At 39.3% G+C, this 26,400-nt stretch overlaps 1 protein-coding gene across 1 annotated transcript; it reads right to left on the bottom strand.

Annotated features, from left to right (window-relative positions):
* Window positions 1-982: 982 nt before the first annotated feature.
* On the bottom strand, window positions 983-25,776 carry LOC140328645 (hydroperoxide isomerase ALOXE3-like). The gene is made up of 14 exons (XM_072408816.1): window positions 25,630-25,776; window positions 22,483-22,687; window positions 20,897-20,978; window positions 19,871-19,999; window positions 17,532-17,635; window positions 16,090-16,262; window positions 15,805-15,951; window positions 14,774-14,977; window positions 13,509-13,595; window positions 8,624-8,793; window positions 8,198-8,319; window positions 6,813-6,913; window positions 1,561-1,731; window positions 983-1,385 (listed from the first exon to the last, which is right to left on the bottom strand). Exons 1-14 carry the CDS (start codon window positions 25,774-25,776, stop codon window positions 1,206-1,208), a joined length of 2,022 nt encoding a protein of 673 aa, XP_072264917.1. The 3' UTR covers window positions 983-1,205.
* Window positions 25,777-26,400: the final 624 nt, after the last annotated feature.

Genomic DNA, 26,400 nt, shown 5'->3' with positions numbered 1-26,400 from the left:
CAGAATTACAGAGGTGGATAAAGGATCACCCTGCTCCTGAAAATCTGAAAATGCTCATCAAGAGAGGGGCCCCTAAGCCAGCGAGGCAGGGACGAACATGACTGGGGGGGAGGCCCAAGAGGTGGTGTGATAATATTAAGGGGTATGGCAGGTGAAGACAGATGTGGACAGGGGGAAAAAAGAAAACAAATGGATGTGTTAGTAAATAGGCTATAAAGGAAGGGGTTTGTAAGGGGGGTGACGCAATTGTGACAAGAAGGGTGAAAGAGATCCCCGTCCTCCCGCCCTTTGAGTAAGGTTTTTGAGATATTATGTTGTCGGCGGAGTTCATTAGGTGGCAGTATGTTCGGGGAGAATTTTTGTTAAAAGTTATGGTGTGTGGAAAGCCATCTATGGTATGGGGTCTCCAAGTCGGTTTAACAGTGAGGTGAATGGTTAATGTTTGGTTGGTTGCGGGATTGATATAGTTCCTGAGGCAGTGGAGTGGCACCTGGGAGCAAGAGGTACATGAATAAATCGTAACGCAAATATAAGTTTAAGGGGGGTAAAGAGTATGTACGGGGAAAACCTGCCACCTGCGTGTGTGTTGGACAATTTATGTTCAGTAAATTGGAGTTGTTGTAAATAATGTTGTGAATTATGTTACAAAGTTGTAAAGTTAATAAACAGCCATATTCACCATACCGGCAGGTGTAGTTGTGTATTTATTGTTTAGGTGTTTAGGGGAGGGGGAGGGGGTAAGGGTGGAGTATGGGGTTGGGGAAAGGCTCTTACATGCCACAGTCATGTTCTCTGTGCAGGCCCTTTAGTGGACTGTACTGTGCATGCCTATGTAGTTAGTAAGGGTGTTAACAGGATTAAAAAATGCAGGCCTCTATATCTGCAAAACAAAATTTCATAAACATAACCCTATGGCTAGAGAAACTTAAAAGTAATGGTTCATATCTTAGTTGGCTAAAAAAAATGTTCCAAGCAAGACGTGTACTGTGAATGTTTTTATTTGTCATAAAGCAGTAAACTCTCCTTGCATAGAAGAAAGATATTAAAATTCTTTTGGGATATGCCACTTTGACAGAAATTATACTAAATTATCCCAGCACAGGCAGATAAAAGAAAACCATTGCTACTTTGACAGAATCTGTAGTAATTCCAAAGCAGGTGATAAAGAAGAAACACAGTTAGGCAGTAGATCACCAGTATGAGCATTAGATGGAAACACTGTTCTCTATCACACTTGGATCCAAGTAGTAATATGGCAGGTACAGGCTACTGTTTCTTTCCTGGATGAATGTAGAGATCTCAGCCAGTCTTTCCTGGAATTCTCTAATGAACTTTTCTGCTGCCTTTTCTGTAAAGCGTACATCAGGGTAGTCTCCTAGACACCTCTGTAAAAATGGAGACATTTTTAGTACAATGCATGTGTTTAAATAAAAAAAAATATGTCAATCTGTAGACATTGCATGTATTTAAAAGCACACAAGATTCTTTGACATGATGATATAGTTTATTACTAATTTCACATGGTTTGTGTGTTGCAATTAACTGATCCCTAGTACTCACTCTATCCAAGGTCTCATCGGTGATCGTCCACACAATGATCGTACTAAGAGCTGTAGTGTTCACATCTGGCAATGCCTTCAGAATAGCTTCCATTGTAGTTACACCTTTAGCTTTTGGTGGGGGACTCTTCATGGAGCTAGGGCTATTGGGCATCCAAGAAAAGTAGTCAAACTGTAGACAACACAAAACAGATGATCAGATTATGTACATTCCAAAAGGACAAATTATTGTTGGAAGATGTACCTTTTCTATCTGTTCTAGGTGTACCTTTCTATTTTTTGTTAGTTGTCTATCAGTAATTAATTGTTGGGGAAAGGGTTTTTTTGAGGGGTGTTTTTTTTTTTTTACTGTATTGTCTATTGATGCCGGTTTGCATCACTAAGTTCCTGATGTTCATGAAACTTTATATACACAGAATTAAAAAATGTACAATATACTCTAGTGGCAGTTACAGGAAAACAGTGCCAACAAGCAAAGGCTGCCTTTGTTAAACATTGCACTTTAAAAAATGAGTTTCCTGGCAGTCTTGCTTTATTAATTACATTACTGACCAGAAGTTAGAATTTGCAGATCTAACATAAGTACACGGGTACTCTATTTTTATATATGTCTCAATTTGCTCAAAATATTAATTTATTTCCTTTGCATTTCCTATTGAGTGAGGCCTGAAGCTGGGCGACTTTAGGGAGCTGCACGGAATGGCATCATGACAAGGAGGGAACAAGATGGGATTGGGCAGGGGTGCAAAAACAAAAGAAGGGGATAGTAACGTTTATAAGGGGTCAAATGGGAGTGAACAGGAGCCATTTTGTGGAAAGGGGAAATTTTATTAGCTGTGACCCACTTTTAATGCCATTATGGCCAAGTTGGAGGCAATATTATCTATGGTCTGGGAAGTTGCACGTCAGTGTGGTCCGGCTTGGCTGCAAAAATGCTAGGACCAGCCTATCCCGGGTGAGGAGGTGGAAGAAGAAAATGGGGGGCCTGTTAGCAGCCACGGCAGGTTCACCCACTGGAGAGCCTGAGCCCAGAGGCTGCCCCCATGGGTTGCTGCCTCATCAGTAGCCCCACCAGAGGCCCTCTGGCACAGCCGGCTAGGCGATCACCTGCTATGGCCGTGCAGAGATCCTGGAGGAATCTTCAGCTGAGGCGGAGCCCGTGCGGCTCGGCTGCCCCAATATCTTCACAGGGGGCCCCAACCGAGTCTACTAGAAGCTGGGTGGCATGCTTCAGCCAGTCCTTACCTGCTGCCAGCATGGCTCACCGTAGGCGAGGATCAGCTTTATGGCGGTGCAGCCTTCCATAAAATAGAACCACAAGGACATCAATTTGTGGATCAAGCTGATGAATCCGATGCAGACCACAGCTCAGCCCTTTTATAGGGGAACTGGTGGACCATTCATCCCAAGTTTGCCAGCCATTCATAGGCTGGGAGTATGCTAGCTTTACAATGGAAAAGTTTGCAAGTTTGGGAGATTTTGGGGGTTTGTGCCATTTTCGGCACAAATGCTCCACTTGTGGTGGAATTCATAGTGTCTCCATCAGGGGTTTCCATCAGTGACAACAATGGAAAAAGTTAGGACATTGTTGAACCTTGGAAGGATACTACCCTTTTTAAGTAGGTATCCGGATAGGGTTGTGGTGCGGATACTGGAAGTGGATCTGCGGATAGGTTTCAGAATTCCGTGTTCACTATCTAAAGTTTCACCAGAGGCCAGGAATCTGCGGTCGTCTCGGAGCAATCCAGCAGTGGTAAGAGGTAAGTTGCATAAAGAAATCAAGTTGGGCGATATGAGGGAGCTGTTCCAGACCCCTACTTTTCTGGACTTGGTTGCATTGGGATGGATTCCAAAGAAGGAATCTAACAGGTTTTGCCCCATTGACCTCCTTTCATACCGCCTGGAGGTTCAGTGAATGAGGCCATTGATCCGGATTTGTGTTTGGTTTAATGCATGGCTGAGGCTAGATTTGATGGAGGGTTTGAAAGTTTGGAGAACATTTCAATGGAACACTTTAACGGAAGGTCTGTATAGCTAAAAGACACAGTAACAAGCATTGACATGGCCCCTCTTCCCAGATACGGCTGCATCAATTGGGTACAGGGCTTACTTCCAAGGTAGCTGGATTGCAGGACCATGGTCGCCTGGATGGCTGGAAACAGGTCCAAGCAAATCTGGCACTATTGGAATTGTTTCCTATAGTGTTAGCCCTGGGTCATAGACAGGCAAACAAGAACCTTTGAAGTCAGCACAGGAACACGGTCCATCTATAGCAGGGTATGGCAAGAATGGTGGGAGCTGTGTAGACAACTTCGTTCAGAAGGACAGAAATTTGATTTTTTTAGTGTTTTACTTCTTTTGGGTCTGCCAAGGTTTTTCAGGAGGGAAGTCGGTTTCAGCAGTTAATCACTGCATGGCAGAAATTGCTTTCCTCCTTAATGGGATAGGAATGCCTGAGTTTTTTGGTTAGACAGGCGTTAAAGGGTTACAGGAGGGGAACTGGACTGGCGCCAACCAGTAACGTTTCAGCTGTTGTTGAGCTTGCTGGAGAGCCTGGAAGGGATTTGTGGCAAGCTTTATGAGGTGCTGTTGTTTAGAGCAGCCCTCACACTCGCTTTCTTTGGGGCTTTTTGGGTAGGCAAGTTAGATAGTCTGGCTAAACAAAAGCCAGCGGGCTTATTCTGGGGGGATGTTTGGTTAATGGCATCAGGTGACCTTTCAGTTTGGGTTAGGAGGTCTAAGAATCGATCAGGGTAGTAAGGGTTTTGGCTTTCTTCTAGAGGTAGTTCGAGGATCATCAACCTGCCTCATAGAAGCCGTGAGGGAATTTTGTCAGGTACATTCAGCTATCGAAGGTCCTTTCTTGGTGGACCAAGGGGTTGGTGGGAGTCATGCCGTTATCAGTTGTATGTGGGGCCTCCCTTGATTTAAAAGGGAAGTCTGCTGGGAAGGGGGCGAGTACTGTAATTGAGGGTGCCCAGAATGGCTACAATCCTCCATCTTTGTTATGTTTTCAGTTTTAGGTGAATAGCAGTGTTTTATTTGGATCCCCAGCCATTCTTTTGTACATTGGGGTGCAAAGTGAGTAAACATCCGGCCACAAGGCCTACAGTTGGGGGTCCCACGCTTGGAATGTTCAGTTAGATGGATCAGCATGCCTGGTATGCTATGTTGGGTACTTAATTGTTATGCCAGGTGCACCAAGGAGTAGGTGGGAGTCATGCCGTTATCAGTTGTATGTGGGGCCTCACTTGGTTTAAAAGAGAAGTCTGCTGGGGACAGTGGCTGAGTACTGTAATTGAGGGTGTCCAGGATGGCTACAATCCTCTATCTTTGTTATGTTTTTATTTTTAGGTGCAAGGTAGTGTCTTATTTGGATCCTCAGCCCTTCCTCTGTACACTGGGGTGCAAAGCGAGTGGACGTCCCACCACAAGGCCTACAGTTGGGGATGTTCAGTTAGCCGGATCGGCATCCCTGCTATGCTATGGAGTTGGGTGGTGCTGGAACTTAGTCGTTATGCCACGTGGGACAAGGCACCAAATATTGTGGTTCTACATGTCGGGGGTAGTGACCTGGCGAACAGGCTGTCCCAGGATTTAATCTATGACATAAAGTAGGACCTTTTATGCTTGAGTACTGCTTTTCCACGTATTATTTTGGTATGGTCGGACATAGTGGCGCCTACAAGTTGGAGGCTTGCAAAATCAGTTGAACAGGTGAATAAGGCCCAAAAAAGGTTAAATAGGGAAGTGGGCCATTGGTTAATGGTTAGATAATAAAGTAGATGTTAAGGCCATTTAATCAAAAATTGGGTCTGTTGTGTTTATTCAAGACAGAGCATGCAGGTAATGAGGCGGTGGTGGGGGTGGTGGTGGTGGTGGGAGACAGGGGCAAGCTTCCAATCTACCTATGTCATGAATGTTGGGCACTTTTGGCAATTGGCCACTAGGCGACAAAATGTGGCTGATTTATTAAAGCTCTCCAAGCCTAGAGAGGATACACTTTCATAAGTGAAGCTGGGTGCTTCAGCAAAGCCGGAATGGATTTTTAAAATCTCATTTTCTATGATGATACAACAATGTAAGTGTATCCTCTCCAGGCTTAGAGAGCTTTAAAAAAAAATCAGGTCCTTGTTTTGATAGGAACTGAAAGGAGAGGTGTAGAGAGATTCAACCATCTGTCAGCAAATTTCAGACAGATTGACTGGGGGATTAATTTAAAAATAAAGTCCTAAGTACTTTAATGAAAGTAATGTGTAACTAAGGTTTGGTTTGAAAATTTGGGATCAGAAAGGTCTTATTACAAAAAGAGACAAGTGATTCTCATGTGTTCACTATCTTCTTGTAAAAAAAAAAAAAAAATAAAAACCGCTTAGCTGTGCATGGCCTATCCCAGTATCATACACGGAGAAGTATAAATTATATTACCTTTAAATCCTATTTTTTTTTGTAGTTTCACCAGGAGAAAATGTGGCCTTGGCAATAGTGTACAGTATACTCCTTTTGATTTTTTTTTTTGATTTTATTATTTTGCTGCAGTTATGCCAATTAGCAGCAGGGCAAAATCTGACCTTGGTAATAGTGTATACTCCCTGTAAAGTATTTTATTCGTTTATTTCCAAGGCCACAATTACCCTGATTTGCAGCAGGAAAAAAAGTATATCTCTTTGTATAATGCTTGCATTTTTTTCTAGGCAGTGATTTTCCTGATTTGAACCAGGTGAAAAGGCAACCATAGAAATAAAATATCTATCTTTTCATCTCCATAATTATCTTTTTTGTCTAGGCTAAAGTTTCCCTGATTTGCACAGAAGAAAGTATGGCCTTGGAAATAAAATAGCTTTTTTTATAACTTGTAATTTTCTGAAACACAGTTTTCCTGGTTAACAGCAGTAGAAAACGCAGCTTTGAAAATACTGTAGAAATACTTTTGTTTTTTATTTGAACTACTGCAATGTGATTATAACTATTTTAGCATCACCTTTTTTCCCCACTCTCCTATACTTACCTCAACTTTTTTACCTTCAGTCCTACTATTGTTAGGCTGCATGCACACATTCAATTTTTGTCAGTTACTTTTTCGTGATCTTTTCCAGCAACAAAAAAGTGATAGATGAATGACATGTTTGGTCCTTCAGACATTGAAGTAATTTCCCCATGTTGCTGGCAAATTTTTTTTGACTGGTTAAGTGGATTCTTACCCATAGGATGGAAATCAACTTACCCAACAAGCATTGGTGTCATTACACTCACCTGACCAGTATTTACAGCTGAATGCTGAGCAGAACAAGTGAAGATAATCATAGTCACATACTTGATCAGGGAGGCCCTAGACTCTAAGTAAGATGGGACTCCTGTCACAGAAGAATAAAACATTTTAGCAACAGTATTTCTTAAACCTATGCCTTATTGGCCATTCTACACTACCATTTTGGACACAAGGCCCAGCAGGATATTGTATGGGATGCACTAAGGACACCCAACTTCTCTGTTTTTGTTTTAATTTTTTGTGTGTATTTAAATTTGTGAAAATATGTCAGGCATTTTGTGTGTGAATGACGTAGTGGCGTTTGTTGTTGTGGGTTTTATTTTTTGTATCTTCATTTAAATGTTAAAAACTTTGTTAAAAATGTTAAAAAATTGTAAAATATAAGTAAAACCTGAATAAAGCAAACCACCACATGTTTTATATAATGTAAAAATGTGCACTTCCCTTCCATCTTTTCCACTTTGTTTGCGGAAATAGTGATGGAATTTCACCTGTTTTTATACAGAACTTTTGCATATACATTGAAATGAGACAAGCCTCACAACATCAAACAGACTTTACTGGCACACTTCTATTGTGAATAGACCTTATTCATAGTTTGCAAACACAAAAAAATCTATTTTATATCAGTAAGTCTCTACATGTCATTCAGTAGAATTTTATTTATCAGCAAAGTGACTTGGGGCATAATGGATGGGACTGCATATTAGAAGCTGGTTGTTTTCTAGATTTGTGTCCTTAATTTTGAGAGTGAGGACCTTGATTTCCTTCAAAACTCTGTATAGGACCATGGGACAGGCACAATATTACTATAAATACATTGGCCCTGATTTATGAAAGCTCTCCAAGGTTGGAGAAAATACACTTTCAGAAGTGAAGCTGGGTGATCCAGCAAACCTGGAATGGATCTGGTCCAGGATTCAAAATATTTGCCAGCAAAGAGCAAATGATTTTTAAAAATCCATTCCATGTTTTCTGGATCACCCAGCTTCACTTCGGAAAGTGTATTCTCTCCAGCCTTGGAGAACTTTAATAAATAAGGGCCATTGTGTTAGCTCTCTCAATAATCCTGATGAAGCAGAGAGGAAATTCTGTGCAAAATGTGTAAAAGGAGAAGAAGTTATTGTGTTTTAATTTTGTACTGAGTATTAGAAGTGTGCCATAGAAGTCTGTTTGATGTGGAGACATTTCCATGTACAGTATGCAGTTTACAAATTGCCAGAATTGATCAAAAAGGTCACTCCCCCAAAAGCTTCAATAAGGATCCTCACAGCATTTGTGAACTATAAACCAAGTTTTAAAATTCTTTGCAAACCAAACCTAGACAGACTTAATCATTACTAATAATAATTTCCCAAGAGGTAAATACCTGAGGACTTATTTTGGAGAAATCCTTTTGTGAACATCTCAGCCACCCATGCCTGAAGTTCAGGATCATTGCTGACCATCTCATCATTGGTATAATAGAGGTTAACAATATTGGAAACAAAGCTAAAAAAGGAAAAAAAAACTGGATTGTAGTATATGTGTAATGCTTTTTTTTCTATATATATTGCAAGATCACCCACAGCAACAGGGGGTGTTTCAAACAGGAAACAGGGCCAGCAGGTTAAAAGTGCATCAAGAGGTTTATTCACTTACTATTTTCACACAAAAACATGCAAAATAAAACAAACAGCAAAAATAAAGCCTGGCCACTTGGCAACTAACTGTTAGTTCCCTTTATTAACAATCCAGCCCAACCTAGTTACGTGCATATATATATATATATATATATATATTTATATTTATTTACCTTTCCACAGCAGACCAGATCTTCATGCCATCATCCCTGTACAGATAATTTGGGATGGACTGCATATTTCGGCTCTCAATACTTTCAGGTAGACAAAGGCTACTATAGGAAAGCCTTTCCATGGCTTTCTTGAATAGTATTGTGACACCTTCATTACCAATCACCGTAGCCTGGAGAAGGAATAAAGAACGTTTAAGGCATCTGGTGTTACCTAGTGAAGTAAGTTATAATGGTATGTACAAGATTTACATTTTGTTTTGTATTGTAATATCTGGACATATATGATTTGGTGTATGTGTTTACCTTTCTACAGAATGCAAGAGCACATTTTCAATAATTGGATAAATGTTGGTGCCTTGTGTACAGATGTCAGTGTCAAAATACAAAGTCAAATCTTGTATGTGTGTGGATTCCTAATTGCTGCATATTTCCCCATTCTTTTATCACTAATAAACTGATAAGCTCCTGTAAGGAGTTTATTACTTTAACCCCCCTGGCGTTCTAATTCTGTTCGTATTTTTTCACAAAAAGTGGTACTTTGTTTTGCATGGAAATTTATTTTACAATGTAGGCCTATAATTCTTAGGCATAACTCACTGAAATATGTCAAATATTTAATACATTTAATAGTAAACTTTAAATAAAAAAATCAAACAAGGGTTCATAAACACGGGGTCCATCACAAGGGTTAAAACAAGGGTCCATAAAAATACAGAAACCTGTAATATAACTGTACAGAAGCATGTATAATATATATATAATATAATTATTTATATATATATATATATATATATATATATATATATAAGGATTACTATTAGATTCAATACAGTTGTTTTGTATTGAATCCAATACAAAATTATTAGAATTTCCCTCCGCACTTCCCGCACTGGCACATACACCCTGACGTCACTGGGGAAATCCCGGGGAACGTCACTGCACACGACGACTGAAGATCAGAAGAAGAGGATGCAGCCCGAGGATGGGCAGGATTTGGGAGGATGGGATGGGACCAGGCAAGTGGTTTATTTTTAAGCTACCCCGAGTGTGGCTTGGGGTTACCACTTTTTGCATGTTTTTTTTACCCCGAGCCACACTCAGGAATACTGCCAGGGGGTTAAACCCTTTCTGATGCCCAGAAGCCTGCTTTAAATTTTGCTGAACTTGAGACCAAAGGTTGTCAGGAACAAGCAATAGAGAGTTTCAGCTGGAGTTTTTACTACAAGCACATATTGTGCAAGTTTTAAATCTTGAGTATCCTCAGGAAGGGAGGGCCACCAAACATCATGTGCCAGTAGTGCCAGAGTCTTCCCTTTCCCTTGGTGTCCAGTGGCCTTAGTTTCATGGAACTGTTGAAGGACCTGCAGACGGAGAGACAATGGCACGTACAAGTGACCTGAGGGTTTGCCTGGAAGATGCACTGACTTTTGGGGTGCTCAAAAGACAAACAGGTCAGATGAGAGCTGATTAGTTGACAGTCCCCCAACTACACAGTTTCTAGGTATGATAGATTCAGGATTGGAAGCTGGACAAGATCTTGTGTCAGGTCAAAACAAGGCATCTGCTTTATCATTCTCAGTTGTACTGGCATGCATGGAGAGGCAAAGTTTGCTAATCACTGTACAAAGGAATGTTCAGCAGAAAAAAAAATGAACATGTAAGTGGGCAGAACCCACCTTAACCAAGACCTCAAGAGTTCTGGATGTTGGTTTTCCATGCTGCAAAGGAGAATCATATATAGCCATTACACATAATGACTTAGGTAGGAATTCAAGGAGAGTGGGCCACAGGTAATTTCTTAAAATTCTAGCAGCCCTGCTATCCAGGAATGCCTGGCAATGCCCGACCAAAGAATCCCAATTAACCTCAACAGGTAATAGGATACAATAAGATTTCAAAGTAAATACCTGCTTGCCTAGGTGGGTTTCCACAAGCCCATCTAGGTGCTGAAGTTTCTCTGACATCTTTTATAGACAAGAATCTCCTGAGCAGCTCTGCACTGGGTCAGTTGATTTACAACTGTCCTCACCAGACATGAGTCCCCGACGCTAACACCACAGTCTTCACCTTTAATAAGCAGCCATTAAGCCTCGGGAGACTGATTGCATCTCCCACCACTCGGTTGCCCCAGGATTTATTGCACAAGGGTTAGTGTCTGGGGATGGGCTGTCTGCAGAGCAGGAGCCCACAGATAAACGGTACAATAAGACCAGGTGGTCCAGAATACAAGCCAAGGTCAAACCGTGTAATCCGTCCAACAGCAAGGTACAAGGGAGTAGGTATAGCCATGCTAATGCTGGAATAGTGACTAGTGACTGGCAGCAGAGATGTAATAAAGTCCCAGCAGCCAAAGAAGTGCAGGACTCAATCTGAAGCATTTTGCCTCCAAAATCCCCTTCAGCTGTGCACAGCCTTACAGAGTGTTGCTGGGGATGCTGATAAAATACATCAAGTTGCATGGCTAATGGAAAGCAGGGGCTGCTGCTATCTCAGTTCTCCTGGCTGCTGCAACTGACATCACTGTATAGAATAAACAGTGTTTTATACTGGGATGGTGCACAGCACGGAATCGTCAGACAGATAAACATCTCCTAACATTACCCCCCTCCAGAGGAGGGGCTTATAGATAGTAGGAGGTCCTGGGGGTGTAACAGAAATAAACAGTCTTTCCTTGCGATGCTCATGAAGCCTGGGGTCAACCCTAATGGCCAATTGGATAGTCTTATCCAGGGAATTCGGCAATGGGTGATTCACAAGTGTCTTTAACAGCATTCGACAGGACCAAACAAAATTGACTGCAGAGTGCCAGATGGTTCCACTGTAAACTAATGGCCCAGCTGAGAAACTCTGCAGCATACTCCTCCACTGGCCTGTGACCCTGCCGAAGACCACAAAGTTTTGCCTTGGCAGTTGATGCCAGGTCTGGGTCTGCATATAAAATCCACACAGCCTTAAAAAGGGTGTCCAATAAGGAGAGAGCTGGGTTCCCCTCAAGGCTGAAGGCCCACATCTGAGAATCCCCTTGGAGAAGGGAGATTCATAAACCAACTCCCTGGGACTTAATGGCCGCAGCTGGAAATATAGCTTGGATGCATTCATCAAATTTGCAAACTTTTGGCATTCACCTGAAAATTTTTATGGCAAAGGAATCTTGGGTTCCACAAAAGGGGCCGCCGAATCAGTAACAGGATTCTGTTAACAGGGAAACTCCAGCACAGATTAGCCCAGCTAATGCTACAACAGGCACTAGTGACTGAGAGCAGAGAGGCTATAAAGTCCCACTAGCCAATGACATTGCAGAACTGAATCAGGAGCTAATTTGCCTCTAAAATCCCCTTCAGCTGTGTGCAGCCTCACAGAGTGGTGCTGGGGATGCCGATAAAATACATTAGGTTGCACGGCTAAAGGGAAGCAGGGGATGCTATCTCACTTCTCCTGGCTGCTGCAACTGACATTGCTGGGCAGAATAAACAGTGTTTTACACTGCGATGGCACACAGCACGGAATCGCCAGACAGATAAACATCTCCTAACAGTAAGACCTTGGTCCAGCACCAGCGCTCACCAGATGCCTGGTACCCAATCCAGCTCCACAATCCTCACCTCAGCCTAGGGAGGCTGCTTTCACTGCCCCAGCATAGGGTTGTCCTCAGGACTTCTGCACACAAAGGATCACATTCAGGAAAGAACTGACAGAGGACCAGAAGCCCACACAGTACAGGAGAATCCAGCAGAGGCAAGTCCAGAAAACAGAGCCAGAAGTCAAATACACGTAATCCGTCCTCTGCACACAGTGTTCAAGGGAAAAACAAAAGTGAGTCACCATAACAGACAGCATACATTCACAGGCCCTGATTTATGAAAGCTCTCCAAGGCTGAAGAGAATACACTTTCAGAAGTGAACTGGGAGATCCAGAAAACATGAAATGGATTTTCAAAAATCATTTGCTTTTTGCTAGCAAATGTTTTGAATCCTTGACCAGATCAATTCCAGGTTTGCTGGATCACCCAGCTTCACTGATGAAAGTGTATTCTCTCCAGCCTTGGAGAGCTTTCATAAATCAGGGTCATAGGGTCAACAACAGTAAATCTAACAAATTAACACACCAGCATCAGGTCAGCCTACCTTAATACTCGAGCCAAAAGTGACTGTGAGCAGATAGGCTATACATTTCTAGCAGCCAATAGCAGGGCAAGATGAAGCCAGGGACTAATCTGTCCCTAACATCCCCTTCAGCTGTGCACAGCCTCAGAGCGTGTGCTGGGGATGCCGAGAAGGTACATCTCAGGCTGCATGGCTAGAGGGAAGCTGCTGTAAGCAACTCCGCTGGGCAGAATAAACAGGGTGTGATGCTGCAGTGGTCTTCGCTTCCTTCTTTGCATTCTTCTCCTTCTGCACTGAACTCCCAAGTAGTAACAGCCCTGAAAGTTCTTCCTGGTGGCTGATAAGGAGCGTGAGTTGTTTCAGAGTCAATGGGCCTGATTTATTAAAGTTTTCCAAAGCTACATTTTCATCAGTGAAGCTGGGTGATCCAGCAAACCTTGAATGGATCAAGTCCAGGAATAAAACATTTGCTAACAAATAGAAAATTGGCTTTTAAGACATCCATTCCAGGTTTGCTAGATCACCCAGCTTCACTGATGAAAGTGTATCCTCCACAGCCTTGGAGAGCTCTAATAAATCAGGCCCATTGTGTCAACTCATACAGAAGATAAATGTATTATTTTTTTGTACTGCATTACAGAGAAGATAACTCATAGGGAAATGTATAGCAGAGATGGACTGAGAATGGACTAAGAGTTAAGTAAAATATACTGATGTACTCTAGAATGTTATGTTTCAAAACTTCAACAACTAAACAGGCAAAACAAATTTTGGTTCTTACTTGATCAAACATGGCTTTGGGTCCAAAAAGCTGATTCCTGCCAAGGATGTTTATTCCCAACGTGTAGCGAAGATGTGGAATAATTAGCTTGAGGAAAAATAATTTGAATCTGAGTCTTTGGGTACACAGTAGTTCATTTTGTATCTAATATTATTATTATTATTATTATTATTATTATTAATAATAAACAGGATTTATATAGTGCCAACATATTACGCAACGCTGTACATTAAATAAAAATTGCAAATGACAGACTAATACAGACAGTGATACAGGAGGAGAGAACCCTGCCCCGAAGAGCTTACAATCTAGTAGGTGGGGGAATTTCACAAACAATAGGATGGGAGATATGTAGTGGTGGGAAGTAGTGGTGGTTTCAAAAGACAAAAGAAGATGGGTAGGCAAGTTTGAAAAAATGGGTTTTGAGCGCTCTTTTAAATGAGCAGAAAGTAGGAGCAAGCCGAATAGGACGAGGAAGACCATTCCAGAGAGGCGGGGCAGCTCTAGAGAGGTCTTGTATCCGTGCGTGTGATCAGGTTATAAGTGAGGAAGTCATTAGTAGGTCATTGAAACTTAATTTCTAGGAATGCTAATTTCATTCTGATATTTTTTATTCTGATATAATATATATAATGTTATTAAGTAATGAAGTTAACATTGTGAATGCAAAAACTGATATTTCCTTAGAGATTCTGATATATTATTTATAAGGTCATTAAGTAATGAAGTTAACATTGTGAATGCAAAAATTGATATTTCCTTACAGCTAGCAATAAAAGAAATTCATGTTTATTCACGAAGAGGGCAATCAGTAATATTATGCAGAGTAATCTAACAACTATTTGTTACAACTTTCCTTAAAATATTTCCCATTTTTCATTTTACTAATGAGCGATAAACAAGATTTAGTTGCCCTGCGTTACTTTACTTTATTTCCTGAACAGACTCAACTGTAATGTTCAGGTCTTATTAAACATTTAATATGATACTGGGTATTATGTTGTTAATGTAGGAAATCAAGACAGGGATAGAATACAATCACACTTAATCAGAAGGGCCTGAATGAGGAACTTAATTGCAGAATGACCAGGAATTATTTTAAAGATGGATTTAAAAATATTGAATATTAAGGTTGATACACTGAAAACTTTAGAACAATACTGTGTGAGAGAGCATTAAAACATTGGTAAATTCACTGCAGTGCTATTATTGTACAGGAAAACTTACAGTTACTAGAATCAATCCATTTGAGAGTTTTTACTCACTTTATAAACTGGATGCGACATTGGAAGTTGCCTTAAAGTTGCAATGGAGAAGACTTCAGCTAAAAGATGGGTGCGGAGAAAATGAGCAGCACCTTCCTGTACAAGAAAGTCAGCATTACGCACCCAGATTTTGGCCAGTAACCAATCATTTTCGGAATCACTGGGCAGGAAGACTGGAGCATCATCTCCAGGAGTCTGAGCTAACTGTAATACAGAAATGGCATAGATTACTGATCATACAATTTATCAATTTAGCAGGTTGATATTAATGAATGTTGCAAAGAATTTAGTCAACCAACCAGTTCTGTAATAATGGCTCCAACAATGAATATCAAGTTATGCATTTCTCTGTAGTACAAAACAAAGGAAAATACAACTACCAGTGATGACAAGCAAAAATTGAAATCTACTGTTAACAGACTGAGAAAGGAAATTTGAGTGTTAACGGCTTGGACATATCTTCGCACTTGTGTTTTTATAAATTGGTGTGTTCTATTGGCGAAAAATAAAGTGTACCCATCAATGAATGGCAGTCAGGCTGTATCCTATAGGTCATGTTCACTGTAGACAAGAAAATATGTACAAAGATGGTCATGTGCACTGTATATACACAACCTTTTTAAACCAAAATGTATCCTTCAAAATGTCCCACAAGATTTATCAGCCTTATTTAAATTGTTAGTCAGTTGTCTGTCATACTGACCAATAGTTTAAAATATTGACAAAATATGCGAAATTAGAAGCTGGGGGTTAACGTCCTTCATAATTTTCCAATCTGAACACCTGTAATTAAAACAGCAGCCATCTTGCTTGCCAATGGTAATACAAACTTAGATTTGGGATGCATAATAAAATACAGGCATCTGAAATTGGAGTATAACATTATAAACCCCAGTGGAGTCAAATGTTGTTCTAGAAAGCTAATTCTTGGGTTTATCTATTCTGCAAATGAGAATGACAAGAGCACAGAAACATGCTTCACCAAGTTACTATTCTGACATTTTAGAAATTATGTAAATTCTAACAGTAACCTGGATAGCAATTGGTACAAGCTGATCCTGAGAATCTTTCCACAGTAGACACATAGGAGCAGCGATGTATTGAGGCTTTTCATTTATGGTGGTATTTGCAGGAATGTTTTCCAGAATTTCATAGTCTGCCAAGAAAATGTTTCCATCCTGCAGGAATATAGTTAGGAGAAGCATATTAGTAGCAAAAAAGGTTTAAAGCTAATCACACACATATGAAAATGAAACCAAGCCCCCCTCCCATTTGTTAAGGGTTAGCATTACACCAACCACCAACATTGCTCCAACCTGGAGTTCTTTCTTTAGGTTTGTTGAAGCCCCCAAAGATGGAGCCACCATGTATTCATTAACTGGAAAGTTCTCTGGGATCTTGAAACATTTCTTGATCAGTGTGGGGTTGATTCCATTCAAATATTGGCTGCCAAAAAACGAATCCTCCTTCCATATCTCACTCACAATATCTGAAAATATATAGTTAGTAAATGTACTAGATATTTCAAAATTATACTACAAATTCAGATACAACAGGTACCTCTGTATACTTATTTGAACATTTACATTTTTTTATACTTTTTAATCTCTAAAAATAAAATATGTTTTTTCAAAACCCTTAAACCTAGAAGCGAGCTTAAAGCAGATCTAAACAAAATTTTTAACCTTACATAAAAGGGTAGACAACCCTTTTATATAAGATATATAATACCTTCATTTTGATGGGGAGGGTAGGATAAAGAAAAGTGTAAATCCCCTCCCCACTGCAGCGATAAAGACTGAATGAGTGTGCAGAGCCTCCTGGGATACAAGGGGGTGCTAAGAAGTTCCTGCCTTTGCCCAGAAAGAAGAGAGTTTTGAAATAACACATTTATTCAACATATTCCCCCATGAGACTGATGCACTTGGTACAGTGTAGTTGCAGCTTTTCTAGATCCTTCAAACCAGCCGCAAACCAGCTCTTAGCAGCATTTTTGCCGTCAGAAATCTCCTGAAAAAATTACCCCTTCAGGTGTTTCTTCAAATTCAAGAACAGATATTAGTCCGAAGGGGCCAGGTCAGGTGAGTAGGGGGGATTGTAGACCAATAGTACATAATTATCGCATCTCCGGAGGCTTTTGGCTGCTCGTTATGCGCATGCCCGATTTCCACAAGTAAGAAAAAAACACTTAAATGGAGAAGGCATGAGACCTTTGTCAGAGTAATGATTTGATTTTAACTAAAGTTTCTACCTGCTAAATAAATAAACTCCTTTTTTGTGATGTAGGGATATAATTTATAGGAGAAACAGCAAGAACACCTAAAGCCTGGAAGTAATGGGACTCAGATCATGGGTGGTTTCTTTTCTATTTGTGTTGTTCCCTTTTTCTTGTTGTGTTAGCTAAATAGAAAAAGGGGGGGGGGGGGTAAAATCCCACCCCAATCATAAGTTACACATAAAAACATTAACTCATCTTTCCCTGCAATTTATTCTTTTACCTATTTCTTATTTTTGATAGAATGGATAAGGGGTAGACCGTTTGTCAGATATCTATTACAGCAAGGCTCCTGCTAGATCAGGAAGCATTGCAAATGATGTTTACTGATGTATATCATTACAAGGATAGTAAACACTGTTTACTTGTTGGGAAGGGACATCATGCACTATAGATTGTTTTTTAAGATTTCACAATAAGAACAAACGTGGTACACAAGCTCATTTTCATCAAGCATACAAAACAAGCTTGAATTTTACTCACTTGAAATGCGTGTTCTTCGTAGGGAGGACACCATTCTAATGTCTTCAAACTTATGCCATGAATTTGTGTTGGATAAAAACCCTTTCAGCTTCATTTCTAAGCCACTGAAAGTAAAGGAAACCAATCCAAAACTATGCATACCCATAATACGAACATATCTAAAGATTGTGCACAGAAATTAGCTCGGATCATACTCCCAACTACTAAGATCTTATCTGTAGGTCATTACAACAAGATCCCAAACTACGGGTCATCAAGCATGCATGTGAAAGGTGACAATATTAACCTGCGCAATAAAAATAGCACACATTATTTAGCAGGTTTTCACTATAAATTGCATAATCTACAATCCATACATTTGTCACTAGACAACAAGTGTTTTCCTGTGGCGACAATGAATGCTAATGAACCTGCCCTATGTCCAATTCTGACACTTGCTAAACACATTAAAAGTTATGTTTTGCTTTGAGCAATTTACCTGCTAGCATGCATTTTGTACTTCCTTGATGGTGTAATTAGCTGATTAACGTTAGTGTTTGGATAGTCCTGCACCCAACTTATGATGAGGCATTGCAAACATCAAACTGTACTTTGTGATTTTCATGTTTAAATACATTGGGCTTTATTTCTTAAAGCTCTTTGACACTGGAGAAGATAAACTATCACAGGAGAACCTGGGTGATCCATCAAACCTGGAATGAATTTCCTAAAATCACTGCTATTATTTGCCAAATCTTTAATCTCAGACCTATTTTTCCCCAGGTTTGCTGGATCACCGAGGTTTATCCATGAAAGGCCATTTTCTCCAGCCTTGAGAGTTTTGATAAATCAGGCCTATTGCATCCGCTTACTGCACAATCAGATATGTTACCCAAGTATTACACACTTAATGATGCAATAGCTTATATACAAAAGTTTCATTTGCATGTTAGGAGAAATAAGGAGCACAAACAAAAAAAACAACATGATACAATAAACACTTAAGTTACCCACCAATCAGCGCACACACAAATGGCTTATAAGGGCTGAGCAGAAGAAACCAAAAGGGGTTGTTTTACATTTACACTCAAGTTCCAAGAAGGCACTTAACCACCCGACCATTAAACCCGACCTTGGTTCGGGGTAAAAAAAATAGCAAAAATCGGTAAACCCGAACTTTGTCGGGTGGTTAAATGCATTAACTTACCTGGTCCCCGCTGTGATGATCTGTTCTGTTCAGCCTCGATCTCTAAAAAAAATACTCACCTTCTCCCCGCAGCTCCTCCCGACACGTCTGTCCTCTTCTGTCTTCTCCCGGCGAGTGCAGTGACAATCACCGGGGTTTCCCTGTGACGTCGCTGCATGCATCGGTGTGGGAGGCGGGGCGGGAAATTCAAATCGCTTTGCATTGAACTCAAATACAAAAAAGCTGTATTGAGCCAATACAAAGAAATCCTTATATAATATATATATAATTGTATTATATATATATTATATAAGCTACTGTACAAAACTTTTCATTATACACTATTTTTTTTTTTTAAAGATTTTTTTTTAATTTTATAAAAAAAAATGTATTATTAAATTTATAAAATTTTGGACATATTTTGGTGAGTCATGTGGTAATTCGGTGAATTATAAGTAATTATTGAGTAATTCGGTGAATTATAGCTTACAATCTAAAATAATCTAAAATTTCCATGCAAAAAAATTAACAATTTTTGCATGGAAGTACGGAAGTTCGGAAAGAATTAAAATACCTGGCGTTCGCATACGCGTCCCTCAGCGATTCCTGATGCTCCGTCGATGGGGGTAGTAGCGGGAAATTCAAATATTTTGTATTGGATTCAATACAAAGTCCTGTATCCAATCCAATACAAAATAATACAAAATATATTTATGTGGTTTTGTCTATAAGTATGTGACGTTGGACTGTTGGACACTAGGCAGGTGTTTTAGAAAAATATATTACTATACAGTATACTGAATTATTGCATTTTCAGTATTTTTGATTTATTTATGTATTCTTGTTTAAGCTGATTTTTGTGTCTTTTATTTAATTTTATTAAAAGTATTTTTTTTATTTTTTTTTTTACATGATTGTGTGTTTCAAACATTTTTTATATTCATGATATCTACTAGAACCCTGTTCGGACATATTTCTGTAGGTTACAGGTCTACAATTTAAAAAAAAAAATTAATGAAAAACAGTGTAACGCTTTTGGTACAGAAATCTAGACATCAGTATAACGCCCAGGTGGTTAAGAGCACAATTGATTCAATGTAGTCAACAAGACAGAAGTGTAAATATATTGTGTAGTTTAAATGCATTTTATATACAGCAGATGCTTGATACATACATGGACAACACAGAGCATCCGAGATTGCCATATTTTAACACTGAAAACTGGTCATTAGAGGGCAAATTCTTGATTTCATCATAGGCAACATCAATTATGTGAGGCACACCTTCTGCATAAAACTTCCACCTATAGGACAGGAAAGGGTTGTTAAAAAAACAAAAACACTAAAATAAATTGTGCAGGAGAAGTATACATAATAAATGTGACTCAAATGGAAGTCAGGTTTTATGGAGGGCTTGATGATATTGAAAAATTTACTTTTTGACACCAGAATTGCAGGGAGGAAATGAGTAAGGGTTCAGGACAACCTCTGGGATCATGGTCCAAAAAAAAAAACATTTAAAATGCATGTTGTTTTTCCGTAATGAAATTTAAAATTTAGGCAAGAAAATGGGTTTTCTGAGTTGGAAGTGGGGTCAGACTTAAGGGAGGGGGTCTTACCCTCACAATAAAATAGATCTCTCCAGTGTCAAAACACATTTTTTTCCCGGAGTAAAAATCTAGAATCCTTGTCATGTTTATATGTGCCTGTCCAGATTATCCTCTCATCCTGCCCTAGTGATTTTTAACACTGGTGGAAATTGCTGCAATTATTTAACGGGCATTCCTTTTTAAGTTAGACACTGGCATTTTCAAAATGCCTGTAGCAGAAGCCCTAGCTGCTCTACAGAAACCATTTCTCTTGTGTTTTCATAAAATTATGGATAAAATCACTTTTCTGACACAAACTGGAGCTTTTTTTAAGAAACAGTAAATCTGTTAGTATCTTGTTAAAATGATGCCCTACCAACAACAATTCTACATTTATCTATGATTGAGGTCAGCAGGCATATCATCCTCTAATAATAAATATGGTAAAATTCAAGAAGTGCAATGCAATGAAATGTTGGAAACATACGTACAGTTGCCTCCCCTTGCAGGATTATTATGGTTACAGCAATTTACAGTCTAAATATTACCCATTATGGAACACAACCTCCTTCCATAATACAGAAAGAAAACATATCTATGTTTATCACACACTTGTAGACTTGTCTGTTATTCTCTAGTTCTACTTCTCTTTGGTTCTTGAGGGCAGAATGAGTATTCCCACTTATTAGAAAACCTGAAACAAAACATATTGTACATTTAGATGACTGCAACAACAAATTCACTATAAAGTAATGACCGGAGCCGAGTGAGGAGAGGAGTAGGTGTAGAGAGATTATGACCAGGTACCAGCGAGCTGGTACAATAGGGGGTAAATGGGGGGTGTGGTAGATCAGTAGAGAGGGTGTTAAGGGAGGTGATTGGATGAAGAGGGGTCAGGTAGCCAGTAGTAAGTATTAAAAAGAGTGCGGGTAAAGGAGTAGGGTGACAAGCAGTTTTGGAGTGGGAAGAGTTTCCCTTCCTCCCGATTTAACTGTCTGGTCGGAATGATAGGCTGCAGCAAAGGTTTAGTTATGGTGCGTGGAGGTGTTATGGTGCGGCTAGGAATGTAGATGGGTGTGGCAGCCCAGGTTGTAATTGTGTGTCGATGCCTTTTGGGAAGAATGTTAGGTGTATTTTATGTATATGTTAAAAACATTTGTGGTTGGTTAAAAAGGTATTTAAAAGTTATTTCAAGCTATCGTTAAAGTTGTTATGCAATAGATGAGCACATCTGACCATATTGCTGTCGATAGTCTTTGTTTGGATGAAAAGGGAGGGGGAAAGGTATGGGTAAAATAGGAGCACTATACGAGCTACCTGGGTCATGGAAAATTCCCACAAAATAATAAATTATCGGCCCCTGCCAATTTATACAGAGGATTTAGATATAAGAAGGAGTAATATAATCACTACATCAGTGCCGCACAATGTTTTGTTAACGCTGCTGGATAAAATGGAAAAATCATAATATAGAACTGTTTTTACCAATTAAAATAAATAGGACATTTATAATATATAAACCATTTTTTTTCTCTCAAAATTCCATTACATAAAGAGTCTTAGTTTGAGTCACACCAGAGGATGGCGCTGTGTCCATATGTAAAATGTGTAACAAACTCTTTCCGTTAGAGACCTGAATTAGTTACACACTTTACCTGTGGACACAGCACCAGATACTGGTGGCCAACAATGGTCCACAAAAGATCATTCAAGAGCAAGTGACACATCATAACAAACCCAAAAGTACTGAATACTTTATTTCTGTAAAGAGGGCGAAAATTTTTACAGACTAAGCCCATGTGGTTTTATTTTGTTACTCTTTTAAATAAATGTTTAGTGGCATTTTTATTGATCACTGTTTTAGAATGTTAGCAGTGGCCTAGGTTTATACTAGTCAAATAGTTTTCCTTTTTTTTTTCAGGTAAAAATGTTGTCAGTGTGGATTTCAAAGTGACTTTCTGGGATATTCATTCTGGGAAACTTTGAAACTTTTGCACTTATTTTTATTGTTTGAAAACAGTTTGTTTTTTGTTTAGATTATATATTTTATGAGGGTTACAGAGTTACAGAGTTATGAGGGTTACAGAATGAACATTGGTTTTTAGTTCTACAAAGTGATGTTAATATGAATTACTATATTAGTGTAAATTACATAAACAATAAATAACAGATTTCAGAATTAAAAAAACACATCTCACCCTTCCCCTCAGGGATCTCCACAGTTGTAAACTTTGATATCCACTGATAGAATGGGAACTGATAGATCTGACCACTGGGACTGGTCACATGAACATAATTGCAAAACCATTCATCCAAAGGGAAATAGAAATAGCGCTCCATTGAAAGCCGAATAAACAGGATCTCTCCGAGATCTTTATCCACATCAATATCAAACTCTGCCACCTGGAAAAGTCAAGAGAGATCCCAGATCTGCATATAACTTAAAACATAGTTGCCATACCTGATTTTGTTTTAAGGCGTTCTCACGGCTCAAAAATTGGACTGAGTATAACCTAACACATTGGACAGTGCCAAGTGCCTCACTTTCTCTATAGTGTTTGTTGCACACATTTTGTTTCTACTTGTGAAATGATGACGAAAATAAGAGCATATTAATACACATATACTGCTAATCATGTTTATATATACTAATATAGTGCCTAATAGTAACCAAATTGGGAAAATCTTTACACCACTAGCAGGAAGAATACTTCTTTACTAGTGCACCCACAAAAATATACACACCCATCCCAACCCAATCCCTAAAACCCTGTGTAGCACCCCTTTATTGAGATAGAGTCATGTCAAGCACTTAAAGGTTAAATTCAGATTTTCTCGATAGTTCTAGAACCTGGCTCTCCACAGGTGGTACTTGTTCAGGCATAGGTGACAGCTAATCACTGCCCTGATGCAGTATTTTTGTGGCCTATTTTGGCACCTTTTTGGGTGAATAGCTTTAAAGTGTGAGAGATCAGGGCATCCAATGCTAAATTCCCACAGGAGCTCTAAATTCGGGATTGGGAAGCTCATTCTACTTTAGAGGTATACTGGTATTATCTTTTGGATCTGCATGTAAATTTCTATAATGCTTGGGACTTTACATGGGATCATAGCCAGCATTTTTATAGCTAGGGAGCTCTACTCACATACACTGTTTTCTGTGGAAAACCAAAACTGACTCTTTGCAGCTTTAATAGCAATTCCCAGCCTCCTAATTAGAAAACTGTTTTGTCCTGTCATTTTCCGACATCATTTACCTTCATTAATCATTCAGAAATTGCACATAATTATTAGTAACACAAACATTATTTCACAGATCCAGCTGCATCAAAATAGATTTATGGCTTGATTTGCATGTTAATCTCTCCTACTTCTGCTTTGAAAACTCAAACAAATACTCATTAGGTAGAATTTAAAATTAATCTAAACTCGCCATTGGCAATCTTTCCAAAATCACAAAACTTTTCTAGTTAGAGAAACTCCAATAGCGACATTCTATCCCTCCGATTGCAACACAATGCAAGCCTATGCATGGAGTATTAAAGTGAGCAGCAGTGCATTAGTTTGCTTTGTGCTGTTTGATACCACAAGTGCACTGGGTGCTATTCAAAACAAATTTGTGCATTTAGGTTCCATACAGAATGACTCTTCCCAGAGCTTTACAAGTGCCAAAAATGCTGAATGCACCTTTTTTGGGTGCATTAGGGAACACATTCAAATTAATTGGCTGGCCTAAAGCAACACACAATAATAAAATAGAATACTTAATATTATTCTGAGCATTCCATTTACCATTTACTAAAAAAATACTCACGCAAATAATCATTATGTAGAGCTAGAAGTGAGATAATACAAAATAGTAAAATACACACAATAATAAAATAGAATCCTTTACATTAATCTGAGCTTTCCATTCATCATTTACTAAAAAAAAATACTCACGCAAGTAATCATCATGTAGAGCTAGAAGGGGGATAACATTCATAAACTTACTTTAAACTTTCAAACCTTTAATTCCACAATAACGCCACATGCTTAATTTCACAAGCTTTTTTTCTGCTATGAACTGCTATGGACTGAACACTTGAGGTAAGTAGGCGCCAAGACATAACCCCACCCACTCTCCCCTGGCAAATCTTAGCCTGCGATGGGAGAATGGGCGAGTTGTGTCAGGGAAACAGCCCGCCCACATATAGGAGCCAGGAACCAAACGGGGGAGGTGTTCTGTGGCTCTGCCCGGTGCGCCAGCCAAGCCAGAGCCGTGGACCACCAAACAGGCCACAGAAATACTCCAAATGGGCCGTATGCGGCCCGCTGGGTGTAGATTGCCTGTACCACGCTGTAAATATTCAGGCATTAACATCACAAGCAGTACAGGTAGAACATTCGACATACAGACACCTACTAGATACAAACTAATGGGCTTCCCTGCTCGCTACTGTGCAGGACAGAGGCTGGATGGGGGGAGGGGCAGTTTGCATGACACAGATAAGTTTGTTGGTGATCTTAGAGGGGTGAGCTCTTTCTGCAGCCTCTTGTAACTCTTTAATGACCAAGACAAACCCAGCAGTTGTTTCTTTTTGCATATCAAAACAGAGTTAATGAATGTAAAGGCTTCATAAAGATTTTTTTTTTTTGCTTTGTTTATGAATAACTTACAGTGAGGATTTTATACCGTAACTGACACCATGCTGCCTAATAATATGTTGAGACAAACATCTATCCTAATTGCATTTATTAAAATACTGTACCTGTTCCAACTTACATACAGATTCAACTTAAGAACAAACCTACACTCCCTATCTCGTATTTAACCCGGGGATTACCTGTATATAGGTTTTAAAACATTCCTGAATTTTGTAGCCCTATTCAGTGTGGAGTAATTGACTCTCAACTCGTAACAACATTTAGCACTAGAGATTTGCTCCCCCTACCCTTTTCTCCAGGCAGTGACTAAGAAATCTTCTAATATCCAAAGTTGGCTGTTAGCCCAGAAGGGGAATTTGGGCTGCTGAGAAAACTTCTTGGATTACTTTAGGGCTTCCATTTACTTGCTCCACAGTGCCTGCAGCTACAGAGATCAATACGGGATTATTTTAAAACTTTTTTACTGCTTGTTAAGATCAGCCTTATAATAGGTTGACCTAGTTTTTGTGATATTCCGATTTACTTAGAAAAAGGGTGAACCACTTCTCACAAAGTAGGGTTTTCATAGTAGCCAGTTTTTAGTGAGCTTAGTGATTTACAGATCATTTCATCCTATGGCCAAATGTACTTTTCACATGTCCTATTCTATTAGACTAACAGTAAAATATCAATCTGTCAACAATATTAGATATACTCACAGATCCGGGTAAAAAGTAGCTCCAGAAGCGGGGTAGTTGATGTTTGTCACTTTCTCCATTCACCCCCACAAGTACAATAAAGATATTATTACAAGTGCCAGCAGCCAGGGCATTCCCTGTGGCAACTTTCAAGTTGTAGATACCCATGGCGTGAGAAAATCACTTTTCAGGGAAGCAGCTCTATAAGGATTGGGGAGTAAGAAGAAGATGGTTATTAAAGTTTCTATTTTTATGGTTCTATCTGTGATCATGTTTGTGTCATGTTTATCTGTTTGTAAAATGCACAAAACTTGTGGCTTCTTTCATATTTCAGAGTAGACTGAAAATAATTCTTAGAAAGAACAATATTGTATTGTTTCTGTCCCTAGTAATGGCAATTACAATTACAGTTATCAATACAACACTTTTCATATTCCCAGTTCACAGATTGTTAATTGCTGAACACTTCAATCACTTAGCAATTTAAACACATGGACCTGTAAGATCCCTGTGAGGGAATATCTGGGGGAATTCCTGTATGTTAATAAAAATCAAAGTGTATGTAAAGGACCTTGAAATAATTTATTTTTTACATCTGGATAGTAAGGCCTGGAGCAAGCAAATAAAGGAAGCATAGAGGAGGGCCAGCATGACTGGGAAAACAGGGAACATGCTAGCAAAGGGTTAATTAGTCTCAGAAATTAGTTAGAGGTGACATAAAAGAGGGGCGGAGTTGAAGGAAGGGTCAAGTGGATGAAAGGTCAGGACCAGGAAGTGGGAGGTCATTAGCTT

This window comes from Pyxicephalus adspersus, chromosome 1 (genome assembly GCF_032062135.1).
Source record: "Pyxicephalus adspersus chromosome 1, UCB_Pads_2.0, whole genome shotgun sequence".
Classification (NCBI taxonomy): Eukaryota; Metazoa; Chordata; class Amphibia; order Anura; family Pyxicephalidae; genus Pyxicephalus; species Pyxicephalus adspersus.
This window is presented reverse-complemented; position numbering and strand designations above follow the sequence as displayed.

What these genes read in the sequence shown, in the direction of transcription:
- LOC140328645 (XM_072408816.1), bottom strand. Translation starts at nt 25,776, where the DNA reads ATGGGTATCTACAACTTGAAAGTTGCCACAGGGAATGCCCTGGCTGCT. An exon ending in AATAACAGACAAGTCTACAA is followed by an intron (nt 20,000 to 20,896) that starts GTGTGTGATAAA and finishes CCTGTCCTATAG; the next exon opens with GTGGAAGTTTTATGCAGAAG. An exon ending in TTGTACCAATTGCTATCCAG is followed by an intron (nt 14,978 to 15,804) that starts GTTACTGTTAGA and finishes TCTGTATTACAG; the next exon opens with TTAGCTCAGACTCCTGGAGA.